The sequence below is a fragment of the Cicer arietinum genome, chromosome 7, assembly GCF_000331145.2.
Source record: "Cicer arietinum cultivar CDC Frontier isolate Library 1 chromosome 7, Cicar.CDCFrontier_v2.0, whole genome shotgun sequence".
Taxonomy (NCBI): domain Eukaryota; kingdom Viridiplantae; phylum Streptophyta; class Magnoliopsida; order Fabales; family Fabaceae; genus Cicer; species Cicer arietinum.
The window spans coordinates 62,343,999-62,358,265 of NC_021166.2; the positions used below are offsets into that span (position 1 = coordinate 62,343,999).

Below are 14,267 nucleotides of genomic sequence, written 5' to 3' on the forward strand. Positions count from 1 at the left end.
GCTGAACCTGATCCTGCTGGATTCCGTGAGCAGGTATGTTTACATTGAAATTATTTGACAGGTCTTTATCTTGTCTGATTGAAACTAACACCCACAAAATGAAATACTCTTTTGATTTATGTAATAGCAGAAGCTTTGCTGAAACTAACACCCACAAAATGAAATACTCTTTTGATTTATGTAATAGAGTTTGCTTAGTTATTCTTGTAATTTTTTTGTATATAAATATCATTCAGCTCGGTTCTCAAGTCCCATCCATCTTTATAACAATTGTATTCTCTCAACTTGATATTAGAGGGATACCAATGTTGAATATTATATGGATAAAAAGTAGCAGCTTAAGTTGAACCTTCCAATGATTACTTGTTATGTATGTTTTGTAGGTGTCCATGTTGTTTGCTGAATGGTATAGGATATGTGAACTTCCCGGTGCCAGTGATACAGCTTCTACCCACTTCGTCGTACAATTGCATCAGAGTGGTTTGCTTAAGGGGGATGACATGACAGACCGTTTTTTCCGCCTGTTGATGGTGGCGTTTCTTTCTTCATGCAGCTAACTTTTTTCATACTTTTGGCTAGATTTTCAATTTAACTTGTTTGTACTCTTTTTAATATTCTTTCCAGGAAATTGCAGTTGCACATTGCTTATCCACTGAGGTTATTAATTCAGGGGCACTGCAATCTTCCCAGCAGATGCCGTCAATGTCCTTTCTTGCAATTGATATTTATGCGAAGCTTGTCTTCTCTATCTTGAAGGTTGTCAACTACTTCTTTTCTTTTTTTTTTTCTTTTTAGTATTTATCTTCTTAGCAGTTTGTTGGGTTTTTGGGACAGGGATCAAGCAAGCTCTTTCTTCTCACCAAGGTATGTAATGCCCTAAAATATCAGATTCTGTATGTCTCCCCCTCTGGCTTTATTAATTCTGTTGTGGTGGTTTAAAAACTGCATATTGCTTTCTTGCAGATTCTGGGAGTTACTGTTAGATTCATTATAAAAGACGCAGAGGAGAAGAAGGTTTCTTTTAATCCAAGACCATTTTTCAGATTGTTCATCAACTGGCTTCTAGATCTTGGTTCACTTGAGCCTGTTACTGATGGTGCAAATCTCCAGGTGTTTGTGACTTTCACTTATTCTTCATCTCTCTATCTCTCTCCCTCTCTTCGTTTTGGGTACAACTATAGGGCCAAAGCCTTTTCTCCGTTAGTCTCTATATTCAAGTTGTCATAATGTTGTTCTTACTGTTTGCTTTGGTATTTTATGTTTGTAAAAAAACTGAAATTTAAAGAAAAAGCTATGTGAACAAAGGTCATACGAAATAACACTGTCACATTGATTCGAATCTTAATATTATTTAATTTGTAGTAAATCTCAATTGAGAGAGACATTTAAACTAAATTGGAAGTTCAGAATCCCAATACAGAAATGTCGAAATGATTTTTCAAAGATATTTAAAAGATACTAATATTTAGAGTGGGTGAATTGAATAAATTTAAACTTGTAAATCTCTTATTATTTTGCATCTCATAGTGATTGCATGCCATTAGTCATTAGTCATAGTGATTGCATGTCATAGTTGCAACTCATGATATAAAAACGTCATTAGTCATTATATACACTTGATTGCATGTTTAGTTTGGTCCTTCAACTTTTGTTAACATGTGATTTTTGTTCAAATTTAGAACTCATTATTTGTTAATTGCTGCAATCATGTACTGTAAATTTTTTTTCCCTATCTAAATCCTCATTTTGATTTTCTATCCAGTTTTTGTGGTTACGGAAATGAGTTATGAAATGATTTTGAAGATTGTTGCAATAATCTCCCTTCAATTAATGTTGAATATTTAGACGCTACAAATTGGTTAAATTCATCAAAATTTGATGATTTATTTAAGAAGTTAGCGTTTGAAGAGCGTGAAATTTTGGGGTTTTTTGGTGTGAAACTTGTTATTTTAGGTTTGTGTTATTGATTGCGGATGACAGACCATGGTGGAGGCTATAAATCAGCCATATTGGCCATGGCACCGCCGTAGTTCTATAATTGGTTATAGACGCTGGCAATAAATCAGCCATGGCCTCTATTTGAGAACACTGTTCAGTGGAACTAGGAGAGTTTTAAAACAAGTGAATCCAAGTGTACTCTGCAACATTGATGATATATGTGTGACTAATACTATTACATATATTTGCAGATTTTGAATAATTTTGCCACTGCATTGCATTCTCTACAGCCACTCAAAGTTCCTGGTTTCAGGTTAGACTTGAAATTGTTTAATAATAATTTTAGCATTGGAAAAATTCTTGTTTGTAAGCTTTAAACTATTTGTGTGATTATAATGGAAATGCTGAGATGACTGGATGTATTAAAATTTCTTTTTGTGGAAGATGAACATATAGTTAATAAGTGATCATTGACTTCTAGTTCACTCTGTCAGAGCTTTCATTGTTTATGTTGAGACCTCATACATACTTTTCATAATGCTTGGACAATCGTTGTCCTTTGAGCCAGGCTTCTTGAGATTGAGTTAACGACTCTGTCTATATTTTCTTTAACATGCTTTAAGAGGTATTGGTCCTGTTGGCTCATAACATGGTTGTTTTCATTAGACATGTCATTTTGTCATCATAATTTTATTGGTCATGATAATTGGAGTATGTGAAAAAATGACCTTTGTTACTTGTCCTGATGCTGGCATTTACCTGCATGTTATGGAGTGAATACCTTCTTTGAAGTTCCTTCTGATTGTTTTTCTTGGGAATGATTTCAATACAGTACTAGTCTTTAACAATTGTGTGTGAAACCAATAGAACATTTTCTATATGTATTTGTGTTTATGTACTCATTTTGTTTTAATTTTATGTTTTATTATACACCGTGTATTTTTACTAAAGTTGGTTATTATTTGGAATGTTTCTTCAGTTTTGCCTGGCTGGAGTTGGTTAGTCATAGGAGCTTCATGCCAAAAATGCTGACTGGTAATGGTCAAAAAGGTTGGCCTTATATCCAAAGGTTGCTTGTAGATTTGTTCCAATTTATGGAGCCTTTTCTGAGGCATGCCGAACTAGGAGATCCGGTTTGTCTCTGTTTCTTAATCAATTATTTCCTCCTGATTTGGTCTCATGCTCAATAGTTCTTAATTCTGCACATTTGTTTTTTTGTTATAATTAGGTTCGTGTTCTCTATAAAGGCACACTTAGGGTGCTCTTAGTGCTACTTCACGACTTCCCAGAGTTCCTATGTGACTATCACTTTACCTTCTGTGACGTTATTCCTCCAAGTTGCATACAGATGCGAAATATTATTCTAAGTGCATTTCCTCGTAGTATGAGGCTGCCAGATCCTTCAACTCCGAATTTGAAGGTCTTGGAATCCTGCATATCTCTTGGACTCTGTGTTGAGGTTAATAAACAATAAATTGCCATTGTTTCACTGACTTGTGTTTTCGTATGCAGATTGATTTGCTGCAAGAAATAACTCAATCCCCTCGTATTCTTTCTGAGGTTGATGCAGCACTCAAAGCAAAGCAGATGAAGGCTGACGTAGATGAATACCTTAAGGTAAGATCCTCATGTCTCATTTTTTTTAATTGGCGATTGATTTACAAATTTCTTTTTTGTAACATGCAACTGTATGATCATTTTCCTCCATTTATCGCTTTATTCGATTAATGCAATATATTTTGTTCTTATTGATGCACTTTATGATAATTATTCAATTATATTTTCTGCAGACAAGGCAACAGAGTTCTCCATTTTTATCTGAACTAAAGGAGAAGCTACTTCTCTCACCCAATGAAGCTGCCTCTGCTGGCACTCGTTACAATGTGCCATTAATCAACTCCCTTGTACTGTATGTTGGAATGCAGGTACTGTAAATTTGCAGCCACATTGATTAATGAGTCAATGATCACATGTTCTCCACTGAGATTGCACATTTAGATTGGAGTTTCAAAATAAACTGTGTTCAAAGCATGTTGATTGCATACCATTTAAAGCACAATGCTATTGTCTTATGCGCATATTTATAATTTTATTCGCTTACAATTTTTTATTTACATAAACTTAATGGAGTTATTTTTATATGTACAATGTTTGGGCTATTAATTTACAGGCAATCCAGCAGCTCCAGGGACGAACTCCCCATGCACAATCAGCAGCAAATGCATTCACGTTGGCTGTATTTTCTGTTGGTGCTGCTTTGGATATTTTCCAGACACTAATTGTTGACTTGGACACGGAAGGGCGCTACCTCTTCCTAAATGCTGTTGCTAACCAACTACGATATCCCAATACTCACACACACTACTTTTCCTTCATCCTCCTTTACTTGTTTGCAGAATCAAACCAGGTTCATACAGACTTTTGATTTTGCAACACTATTTCTTAATTCTCTTGAATATCATCTGGAATGAGCTAATTGAAGAAATTTATTTGTCTAGAAATTGTAACATTTATCAACAATTTAACATCTTGATGACTTGACATGACAGGAAATTATCCAAGAACAAATTACTAGAGTCTTGCTAGAACGCCTAATAGTAAATCGACCTCATCCCTGGGGCCTCCTCATTACTTTCATTGAGCTTATCAAGGTATTCTTTTTTATTGGTTTGCTTGTATAATAACTCTACTCCTGTTTCAAATATAAGCAACAATAATATAAAGTGTGGTTATCCAAAATATAAGCAAAACTCAACTAATTCTACTTTATTTAATGATTTAATTTCTAAAATACCCTTGAATAAATTTAGAATTCCTTTTTGAGACAAGTTTTTGTGAATGACATTTTGGAGAATAAAATTATTTTTTTGATTACTTACTATTTTGAATAATGTGAATTAATTTTTTATTCATAATTGGAGGGGGTATTCGCTTATTTGTAGCCTGCAGTTAACTTAATCTCTTTTTTTCTTGTCGTTGCCAGAATCTAAGGTATAATTTCTGGAACCGGTCTTTCATACGATGTGCACCAGAGATCGAAAAACTTTTTGAATCAGTGTCAAGATCTTGTGGAGGTCCAAAGCCAGTGGATGAGAGTATGGTCTCGGGTTGGGTATGACTGTTCACGAAGTCAGTCTTTCTTGTTAATTTTGTTTAGGCTAGCTATCTCATTACTAACCATTTTAGATGGGTCTATTGACGCACTGTCCATGATCCAACGTATGTTTGTATATTTCTCATTGTAAATGATATATTTTCTATAAAGTTATCTACTTTCTGAATTTGTGACTATTTACAAGCTTCTCCAGATTTTAGTAGTCCATTCAAGAGAGTTGGTTAAGATATCTCGGATTCCTTATGGCTACATAATTGGACGAAGGGGTAAGTTGGTAATTTTAATTACATATCTCCTTCATAGGGCCCAGGTGTCATATTAAATTGCATCATAACTATTAGTGTTAAATGATAAGGTTTAATGGCCGAGTATAGCTTCCAGAGTTTCTATTCTATCTTTCATTAACATAACAAGCAAGTATTGCGGGTTTAGCATGTTGTCCCATCAAGTTTCAATTTGAATTTTGCAATTTTGGAAGTAAATGTAACAGTAACTCGCAAGACAAATCATTAGCTCTAACCGACTATTTGCAATACCACAATACAAGGAACAAAAAGAAAATATTCTAGTAGTAAAATGTTCTTCTAGAGACAATATTTAATGCCGATTGGTTCTGTCATAAAGGTAAAGTTTGTTTCCCATGAAGTATCTGAAGTGGAGCGAGTATGGTGTATTTGAAGTTGTTGAAACTTTTTCATTGTTGATCTCCTCAAGTTCCACTTTTGCTTCTCTGCCTTTTCCCTCACTGAGCTTATTTTCTTCCGAGTCCTTTCCGAAGCCATTCCTTGTTTTCTTTCAAGCTCATTCTGCAATCACTCACAGGATGTTGATTTACTATAGGGCACTTAAATCATTCTATGTATTATAAAGAAATCGATTAAAATCAGGTTCATAGTGTCCATCATTATGTGAGAGGCGTGTTCCTTTACAACTTTAAAGATTATTTTGCAATATATTTACAACTTTAGAGATGTTCCTTTATGCTCTTTCTTGTATAATCTATTTCTTGAAAGCTAACAATGAAAGATAGGATATTAGGTTACATTGCATGCCTGAATTTTATCCATATGATCCATGGCTTTTCTGGTTTGCTGCAATTCCCAATCATTTATAGCTTCTTCTTTCCTTCTCAACCTATATATATATATCAAAATGTATTTATCATCAAAATATGGCTTGCTTGTGTCTCGATCATAATAGACAGAATGGACACCTTTTATTTGATGGCTGTGTCTGACCTGTGCATAAGTTGAAGATGCTTGGCCTTGTTACGTGCAACTTTATCGGCTTCCAGTTTCTTCCTTCTGATTTCATTCAAGAATTCATCATAAGGCTTGGGCTTGCTGATGAGTCTTGTGCGTTGTTTACTGGTGGTTGCTGATTTGAAGGGTCGTCGTCCTCCTCCGTATCTGTTGATGCAAGAGGTAAGGTGGGTTTGAGTATGTCGGTTTGGACTTTCTTCTCTGACTGAGGGTAGTATTATGTTGTAAAGTTCATTCTCCGAAGTTGTAAGGAAATTGTTGCATACTGCTGACATTCTCAAGTCTCGTTCAGGACTTCCATTTCGCCTTGTTTCTGATCAAACACAATACCATTATTTACGATGCAATAGCAATGCACATTGAAATGATCATGACAGACAAACTAACTAACTTACCTGTAAGATGTTCGTTGAAGGATTTGCAGAACTTATTGGCATGTTCCAACCATTCATCAATATCAGATAAGCAGTTGTTGTCGATGTAGGCGATGCCTAATCTCTGACATTTCAACATTCGTTCATCATGACCAATCAATTAGCAAACATTTTAGGGAAAAAAAATATTATAACTATTGAGTCAACTTATATTAGTCATCAAGAAAACATATCATGCATGCAAGAATGCAATAATATTGAAAAGAGAGTGTATGAATAATGAATAAAGAGAAAAATGATTTGTTCTTTGTAGAGAATAATAGGAACCTGGTTTCTTGGAGTGGAGAATTCAGTGGCATTGTCTGAGTAGGTAGAACTGTGGGTGGAATTAGGAGATTCTGGCAAAGCAGTGATGAGAGAAGTCATGCTCCACGCTGCCATCTTGCCACGCTTTCTTGCTAAAAAACAAGAAGATGATTCAGATTGGTTGGATCCAAAACTTGACATCTTGTTTCCTTAATTACTATTCAATGCACACTTGTCTTCTAAATATTTCTCCCACTTACAAACCCAAGTATATCAACATTGTTACGAATTTAATTTACGATTAATGTAAACATTTAATTTTTGTTATACTATTTATAAAGTGGTTCGTATGAATTGTGAACTGCATAAATTTTTTAATATTATAAATTAAACTCTAATAAGACGTGCAACTAAAAAATCAAAACATCTTCTATTTATAATCCGTTGTATTATATGTTTTACAAACTTCTTTAGCTATTCTACCGAAAAAAATATTAATATTACCAACGATACGGAATCTTAGTATTACAATAAATTTGAAAATTTGATTAATGTTATTATTATAAAGGAATGCTATGAGAATCGAGAAATGTTAACAATCAATCAGGTCAATTTTTTATTTTCATGTTCCTATTAATTTTTTTACAAATAAATTTACTTCAAATATTTAAAAACTGAATAAAAGTTATAAGCAACTGAAAATATGTTATAAGTTCATTAGAGAAGAACTATTATCGACATAACTATTCTTGTCTTTGATTATACTAACTTATAAATTTTAAACCGGCCAGTGATTTGATTTTGTCTCTTTTTTTAAAAAAAGAGATAAGAGAAGTAATGTCTATTGTATTTTTAACTTAAGATCCGTTTGTTACAAATTATAGAAAAATAATTTTGATATTTAATAATTAGAGATTATTTATTAGAGTTTAAGAAAAATCATAAATTATTTTGTATTTGTCTATTGTAATAAATTTATTTTATTTTTTAAAATAATTTATTAAAAATTATTTTTATTAAAAGCTATTCAAAAGAACTTCTCATTTTAAATATTTTAAATATTTTTTAGATTCTTTTTTATAGATTGATTTTAAAAGTTGTAACAAACGAATAAAAACTATAAAATTAATTATTTTAAAAACAATAACTTTTATTTTATTTTAAATAATCTGTAATAAACAAACTCTTAAAATATTTATTTGTAAATCTTACATGTTTTAGATTAACTAATTTTTTGAGGATAATGCGAAATTGATATTTGATTTGTATTTATATAGACGTGGTTGATGTTATTTTGAAGTGATGTATTTTTTATCTCATGTGAAATATTGTCCCCTCCCTAACTTGTGAAATTAAGCAGACATGCAAAATGTAATGGAGATGCAAACGTGGCAGACATTAGGAGTTGAGTAAAATAGCTTCTCTCCGTATTAATTAATTGATAACAAACTAAACAGTTTTGTAAAAAATAACTAAACAGGTAGCTCTAGAATACATATCCCCCAGCAGCAGCAATAGCTAAGATGAGAATAAGCATCCAAACAAATGATTGATTGCTCTTGAACTACACAGCATGCTGAACTTGATTACCGTTCTCTGCTTGATTATCCAACGGCATGTATTGTGCCATTATTGCCCTTATCTCATAGTCCATATATCTCTGCATAAAATTATTAGTATTCAAAGTTATATATATATATATATATTTTTTTTTATAGTATTTGACACTGACTTATAGTTGTTACATATGAAGTGATTAATAATAATTTGATACCTGGATTCTGTACTTGTAGAATGCATATCCCCCAGCAGCAGCAATAGCTAAGATGAGAATAAGCATCCAAACAAATCCTCCACCAGAGACAGAAGAATTAGAGCTATATTTACCAATACACATGTCACTTTCTCGCACATAGAACAAATCATTACTGCATCTGCATTCATAACTCCCCCATGTATTTTTGCAGCTGCACTCTGGGCACTGACAAGCCAATTTCTCTTTGCACTCGTCCACATCTTCACAAGAGTGGACTCCATCACCTCTGAATCCAGGTGGACACTTACAACCTTTTGTATGGTCATCCTGCATCATTACCAATCATTATAATCAAATCAAAAGCAGCATTTTTTTTTATTGATGCAAGACTATTTACTACTTAGTACTTACTATACATGCAGAGTATGCCCTGCCTCCTTGTGCTCCCTGCCAACAACCTCCATTGTTGATTGCACACCTCAACGCTCCACTTGCTGTTTTTAAATAAGGTTATTCATTTAATCATCCTTTCATTTCATATTTTGAAATTAGTAGCAACTGGTTTACCTTCACAGTGAATATATCCATCACCAACAAACTTCACATTTTGTACAATAGGACATTCACATACTCTTCCTCGGAAAGTGTCCTATTATTATCGCCACCAACCACAACATGAATATTAAAATATAGTAAAATATATCAACATCATTTTAACAAAAATGTGTGAGACAACCAAGTACCCTGCAAGCAGTAATGTTAGCAGCTTTGTCCTGCCAACAACCACCATTGTTTGCCAAACACTCATTTGTTTCCATGTCTGCATATATTGTAATCAAAGATATTAATTCTTTTATCCAAAATAAGGAAAGACAACAAAATCACATCATACATTATTAGGAATGAAATATAAGGACCTGGAGTTAAACAAATTGATGGCTCAGTGGTCTCTTGAAAACTTGCACATATTGCCTTCAGAACTGCTGCTTTTGACAGCTTACCTAAAATCAATTCCAAAAACAAACTTAGATTTCCACAACCATATTCACAACTGCAACTTTGAAACCTTGGAAGGCAGTCACAAACCTCTATACTGTCTGTTGTTAATAACAAGAGTGGGAAGTATAGTAACATCACCACGAGACCCCTGGCCTATCTGAAACCAAAGTAGAAGCAAAAATGCAATAACTAACACAAAACAATACCATAAAATACTTTTCATTCTGAATGAAAGACCAACCTGTGCATCCTGTTCAGCCTTAAGAATAGGGCTTTCAACATCTGCACGAGGATTCCCAATACATTCTTTAATCTTGTTCAAATCAACACCTGTCAAGTAAATCAGGAAAGATTGAACATCAATGTTAAGACACTCAAAGTACTATATGCTAACAAACATGAAAACATCCAACCTACCAAGAGATTTAATAACTTGATCAGAGCATTCTTCATTGTATTTATTCTCTCTCATCGGACATCGGATTGCAAAGTCGGTAACATAATCCCACCATTGCCAAGGCTTACCACTTTCATTTGCCACTTTAAAGAAACAAATTTGGCGCAAGTTCTGAAGAACAACATCTTTTCCATCATACCCTCTACTAAAATCTTGCTCAGGATCTGGTGCACAGTACCTCCCATTATTAATACACTGAGATTTGCACTGTTGGCTTAAGACAAATGCTTCTGGGCAATACCATGTTATATAGTGAGGAGTAAACTGAGTATACCCTTTTTGCTCAAGTAGTTGAGCAGCACCTTTGAAACTCTTCAAAAAATTAATTTCACTCTCACATTTTGGACCACACTCATCATTGCTACTTGTCCATAACTCATACTCAACTCTCTCATCAGGGTGTGGAAGTGCCTCTCTCCAATCAAGATTTACATTCACCATTGCTCCACTTGAGAGAGCCATCTTGATATTATCGCCTAGTGATTTGCTTATAAGAGCAGAAGGAATTGTAATCTTTTCGATGTAATCATCATCATTAGCACCATTCCCTTCTTCAGGAGTGTCCATTGTGATCAATGGTTCAATTCTATCATCTGCAACTAGAATAGCTGCTGCTCCACCATTCTGAGCATTCCATGCCTTTAAAGTGAAATAACAGTCTGCCAAAAACATATTTTATTGTGAACAATCACCACACAATAAAAGAGATGAACAAAAGGTACCAAGATTGAACTTGTTACATCACAATGAGAGAATACATCATTATTACATCAATAGGTAACAATTACTAAAGTGAATAGAACAAAAGAAAGAATTGCAATGCAAGTGATCCAAATATGTCATCCAACACTCTCTATGATCAAATGAAATTTATGTAAATTTCACTATTCCCATAGTGGTAATGAATAAAGTGTGAGAGTGGGTTGTTAGTACTTGTTCAAAAGAAAATGTCCACAACTAGAACACACAAGGAAACTATATGTCATGCCAAATCACACACACATACACTCACACCATGATACCTTACTGACAAAGTAACAAAGTACAAGTTAACCAACTTAATAAAAACCCATGTTTTAGAACAAAAAACAAAACAACGTCTAAATAAATCTCAAATATTAATTTAACAAAACTTTTACTTTCTTCTTTGTTCATCTGTTGGAATATTAAAAAGAGTGAGTAGTACCTCCACGATCAACAAGAACAAAGGTGGGGAAGCTTCCGGGCTTGGAAGTCAAAGATGTATCTCCATCATTAAATTTGTTGCATCCATTCCGATTAAACTTTGGATACACAACTGTTCCAATCATGGTTCCTCCATACTTTGGAACCCCAAAATTTCCAATTGCACATTCATATATACCTCTCAATGATTTTGGAGAAGTTATTTTTAAATTGTTTTTTTCTACGACAAATCTTCCTACACAAGACCCACAAAGGAAAATCCAAACACACAATAAAAAAGTAAGCTTTGTCCTCATTTGCATGCTAAAACTCTCTCTTGTACTTGAAATTAGAAAGATCTCAATAATCAACGAATAAAAAATACCCGGGTTTTGTTGGTTCAGTAAAGAGCAAAAGTAAAATTAAAATTAAAATAGCATTGAAAGAGTGGGTGTGAATGAAACCCAGAAACGGAAAATGAAAAATTAATGGATTTTTGTGGTTGATGCGTATTAGAAGTGAAAGCTAAAACCAAATGGCGAAAGAAATGGGCAAATGGGGTGGACGTGTTTGTTACATTCAACTGTAAAATGCAATCTTCACCTTACAAATACAATTTCACCCAATCTAATGCATTATTCTATAATTATTATTATTATTATCATAATAACTAACTTCAACTTTGAACAAAATTATCCTTTCCATAAACATACCAGAATTAAATAAAAATGTTGCAAATATTCCTAAACTTTGAAATCTATGTAATTGGTTACAAATTGTAATGATTTTTAGTCACTTAGATTTGTATTGTATTATTAGTAAAAAAAATTGTATTTTTTACATTTATTTATTATACTTTGCATGCATGGTGTCTCCACTTTTCTCTATAAAAATAATAATAAAAATTTCAAATATTTGATTGATAAAAAAAAGATAAAATTAAAAGTAAATAAAGTTATACTAAAACTTGATATTATTTTATATATAAAATAATATCAATTAATGAATTTAATAGACTATAATTTAAAAATAACTACAAAATATTGAATTTTTATTAGATATAAAATGTAAATTCCCTTTTTATTAGATTTTAACTGTGACAGCAAATATCAGTTGCATGAAGGCAAAGGATCAACATAACAATGGACGCAGTTATAAGAATAGACCTGCAGAAAAAAGAGTGTGTGTGAATGAAACCCAGAAACGGAAAATGAAAAATTAATGGATTTTTGTGGTTGATGCGTATTAGAAGTGAAAGCTAAAACCAAATGGCGAAAGAAATGGGCAAATGGGGTGGACGTGTTTGTTACATTCAACTGTAAAATGCAATCTTCACCTTACAAATACAATTTCACCCAATCTAATGCATTATTCTATAATTATTATTATTATTATCATAATAACTAACTTCAACTTTGAACAAAATTATCCTTTCCATAAACATACCAGAATTAAATAAAAATGTTGCAAATATTCCTAAACTTTGAAATCTATGTAATTGGTTACAAATTGTAATGATTTTTAGTCACTTAGATTTGTATTGTATTATTAGTAAAAAAAATTGTATTTTTTACATTTATTTATTATACTTTGCATGCATGGTGTCTCCACTTTTCTCTATAAAAATAATAATAAAAATTTCAAATATTTGATTGATAAAAAAAAGATAAAATTAAAAGTAAATAAAGTTATACTAAAACTTGATATTATTTTATATATAAAATAATATCAATTAATGAATTTAATAGACTATAATTTAAAAATAACTACAAAATATTGAATTTTTATTAGATATAAAATGTAAATTCCCTTTTTATTAGATTTTAACTGTGACAGCAAATATCAGTTGCATGAAGGCAAAGGATCAACATAACAATGGACGCAGTTATAAGAATAGACCTGCAGAAAATTAGAGCAGTCTGACCAGCTCTAAGGGAAATTAGCCAGCTAAATTACCCGCCAACCTTTCTATATCAACTTACTCTAACATCCAAATTTTATAATAAACTATTTTATTAATTAAATATTATTTTAGATAATTAAAAAGTTAATTATTTTCATTACTCTAATTTATAATATAATAATTCTGAAATATTAGAAATGTTTTAAAAATTAAATAATATTTGTAGGAGTATTAAAAATGAGAAAGTAACTATTAATTTTATTTTAACAAAATAATAATAATAATAATAATAATAATAATAATAATAATATTAAAACATAAAATAAATAAAGGAACCAACGAACTTGACTAATGTATGTGAAACATGTTAATAAAATAAAAAAATATGAAAGTGAAATGAACATTAGCGGCAACAACTAGTCTATTCTAGAAAACTTTCGTTTTTGTCTAAATTTTAGTATGTTGTTTCATTTCGTTTGTGCAATTCATTATTTTGCACAATTCTTCTTCATCGTAAGTCCGATTTGAGTGAAACCAACGCCAACGATCGAGTGAAAAATGACTATAGAATCCACTGATTGGTTTTCTGATTTATGATAAGTTTCCTTGACCGAATTTTGAAATTAAATTTTTAGAGTGTCTTCTCATAATTTATTTTTGACGTTTACCCATAAGCTGTCGAGTTATATCGATTGAAGGAAAAAGAGTCAAATAACAAAGGTTTTTTTATCGTTGAATTGTGTTCGTGTGTGAAAACATCAAAATAAGATAAGGGATGTGATAGCATTTGAGGGTTTAAATTCATGAGTATATTATAATGTTAGATGAACGAGAAAACCATATTTCTCAACGATTCATCTAAGGATCGCTAAGTACGGCAGTAACCATTTGAGGGATAAATTAATTAATGTGAAAATATGGAAATTGTGAGATTAAAATGTGAAATAGAAATATTTGTAAGGTGTTCATTGATTGGATTTGTTTAAATGTGTG

At 32.1% G+C, this 14,267-nt stretch overlaps 3 protein-coding genes across 7 annotated transcripts in view; 1 reads left to right on the forward strand and 2 right to left on the reverse strand.

Annotated features, from left to right (window-relative positions):
- LOC101499438 (uncharacterized) overlaps positions 1-5,229 on the forward strand; it is a 23,008-nt gene extending 17,779 nt beyond the window's left edge. For 3 of the 5 annotated variants that reach the window (XM_073363856.1, XM_073363858.1, XM_073363857.1), the window contains exons 40-52: positions 8-33; positions 384-530; positions 625-756; positions 814-864; positions 964-1,110; positions 2,190-2,251; positions 2,918-3,071; positions 3,167-3,358; positions 3,451-3,555; positions 3,729-3,863; positions 4,109-4,345; positions 4,488-4,589; positions 4,922-5,229. In XM_073363856.1, coding sequence (XP_073219957.1) covers positions 8-33; positions 384-530; positions 625-756; positions 814-864; positions 964-1,110; positions 2,190-2,251; positions 2,918-3,071; positions 3,167-3,358; positions 3,451-3,555; positions 3,729-3,863; positions 4,109-4,345; positions 4,488-4,589; positions 4,922-5,056 — 1,625 coding nt within the window. In that variant the 3' untranslated portion in view covers positions 5,057-5,229. The remainder of the gene's footprint in view (positions 1-7; positions 34-383; positions 531-624; positions 757-813; positions 865-963; positions 1,111-2,189; positions 2,252-2,917; positions 3,072-3,166; positions 3,359-3,450; positions 3,556-3,728; positions 3,864-4,108; positions 4,346-4,487; positions 4,590-4,921) is intronic. The other 2 variants (XM_073363859.1, XM_073363860.1) reach the window with 1 other exon arrangement.
- Positions 5,230-5,435: 206 nt separating this feature from the next.
- Positions 5,436-7,312, reverse strand: LOC101499119 (uncharacterized). The gene is made up of 5 exons (XM_073363861.1): positions 7,017-7,312; positions 6,711-6,813; positions 6,292-6,628; positions 6,106-6,187; positions 5,436-5,859 (listed from the first exon to the last, which is right to left on the reverse strand). The coding sequence occupies exons 1-5, from the start codon at positions 7,194-7,196 to the stop codon at positions 5,638-5,640; spliced, it is 924 nt and encodes a 307-aa protein (XP_073219962.1). The 5' UTR covers positions 7,197-7,312; the 3' UTR covers positions 5,436-5,637.
- Positions 7,313-8,370: 1,058 nt separating this feature from the next.
- Positions 8,371-11,839, reverse strand: LOC101498800 (vacuolar-sorting receptor 1-like). Its single transcript, XM_004510043.4, has 10 exons — positions 11,394-11,839; positions 10,168-10,866; positions 9,992-10,080; positions 9,838-9,907; positions 9,669-9,752; positions 9,495-9,571; positions 9,319-9,400; positions 9,163-9,245; positions 8,770-9,078; positions 8,371-8,655 (listed from the first exon to the last, which is right to left on the reverse strand). Exons 1-10 carry the CDS (start codon positions 11,692-11,694, stop codon positions 8,560-8,562), a joined length of 1,890 nt encoding a protein of 629 aa, XP_004510100.1. The 5' UTR covers positions 11,695-11,839; the 3' UTR covers positions 8,371-8,559.
- Between the last annotated feature and the right edge of the window lie 2,428 nt (positions 11,840-14,267).

Bases quoted from the DNA above. Each gene is read 5' to 3' on its own strand.
- LOC101498800 (XM_004510043.4), bottom strand. From the start codon at position 11,694: ATGCAAATGAGGACAAAGCTTACTTTTTTATTGTGTGTTTGGATTTTC. The intron at 9,908-9,991 runs GTTGGTCTTTCA...CTTTGGTTTCAG, and splicing joins AGGCTGAACAGGATGCACAG to ATAGGCCAGGGGTCTCGTGG. The intron at 9,753-9,837 runs GTTTGTGACTGC...AATTGATTTTAG, and splicing joins TAACAACAGACAGTATAGAG to GTAAGCTGTCAAAAGCAGCA.
- LOC101499119 (XM_073363861.1), bottom strand. From the start codon at position 7,196: ATGTCAAGTTTTGGATCCAACCAATCTGAATCATCTTCTTGTTTTTTA. The intron at 6,629-6,710 runs GTAAGTTAGTTA...GTGTTTGATCAG, and splicing joins CTTCAACGAACATCTTACAG to AAACAAGGCGAAATGGAAGT. The intron at 5,860-6,105 runs GCATGCAATGTA...GAGTGATTGCAG, and splicing joins ATCATATGGATAAAATTCAG to AATGAGCTTGAAAGAAAACA.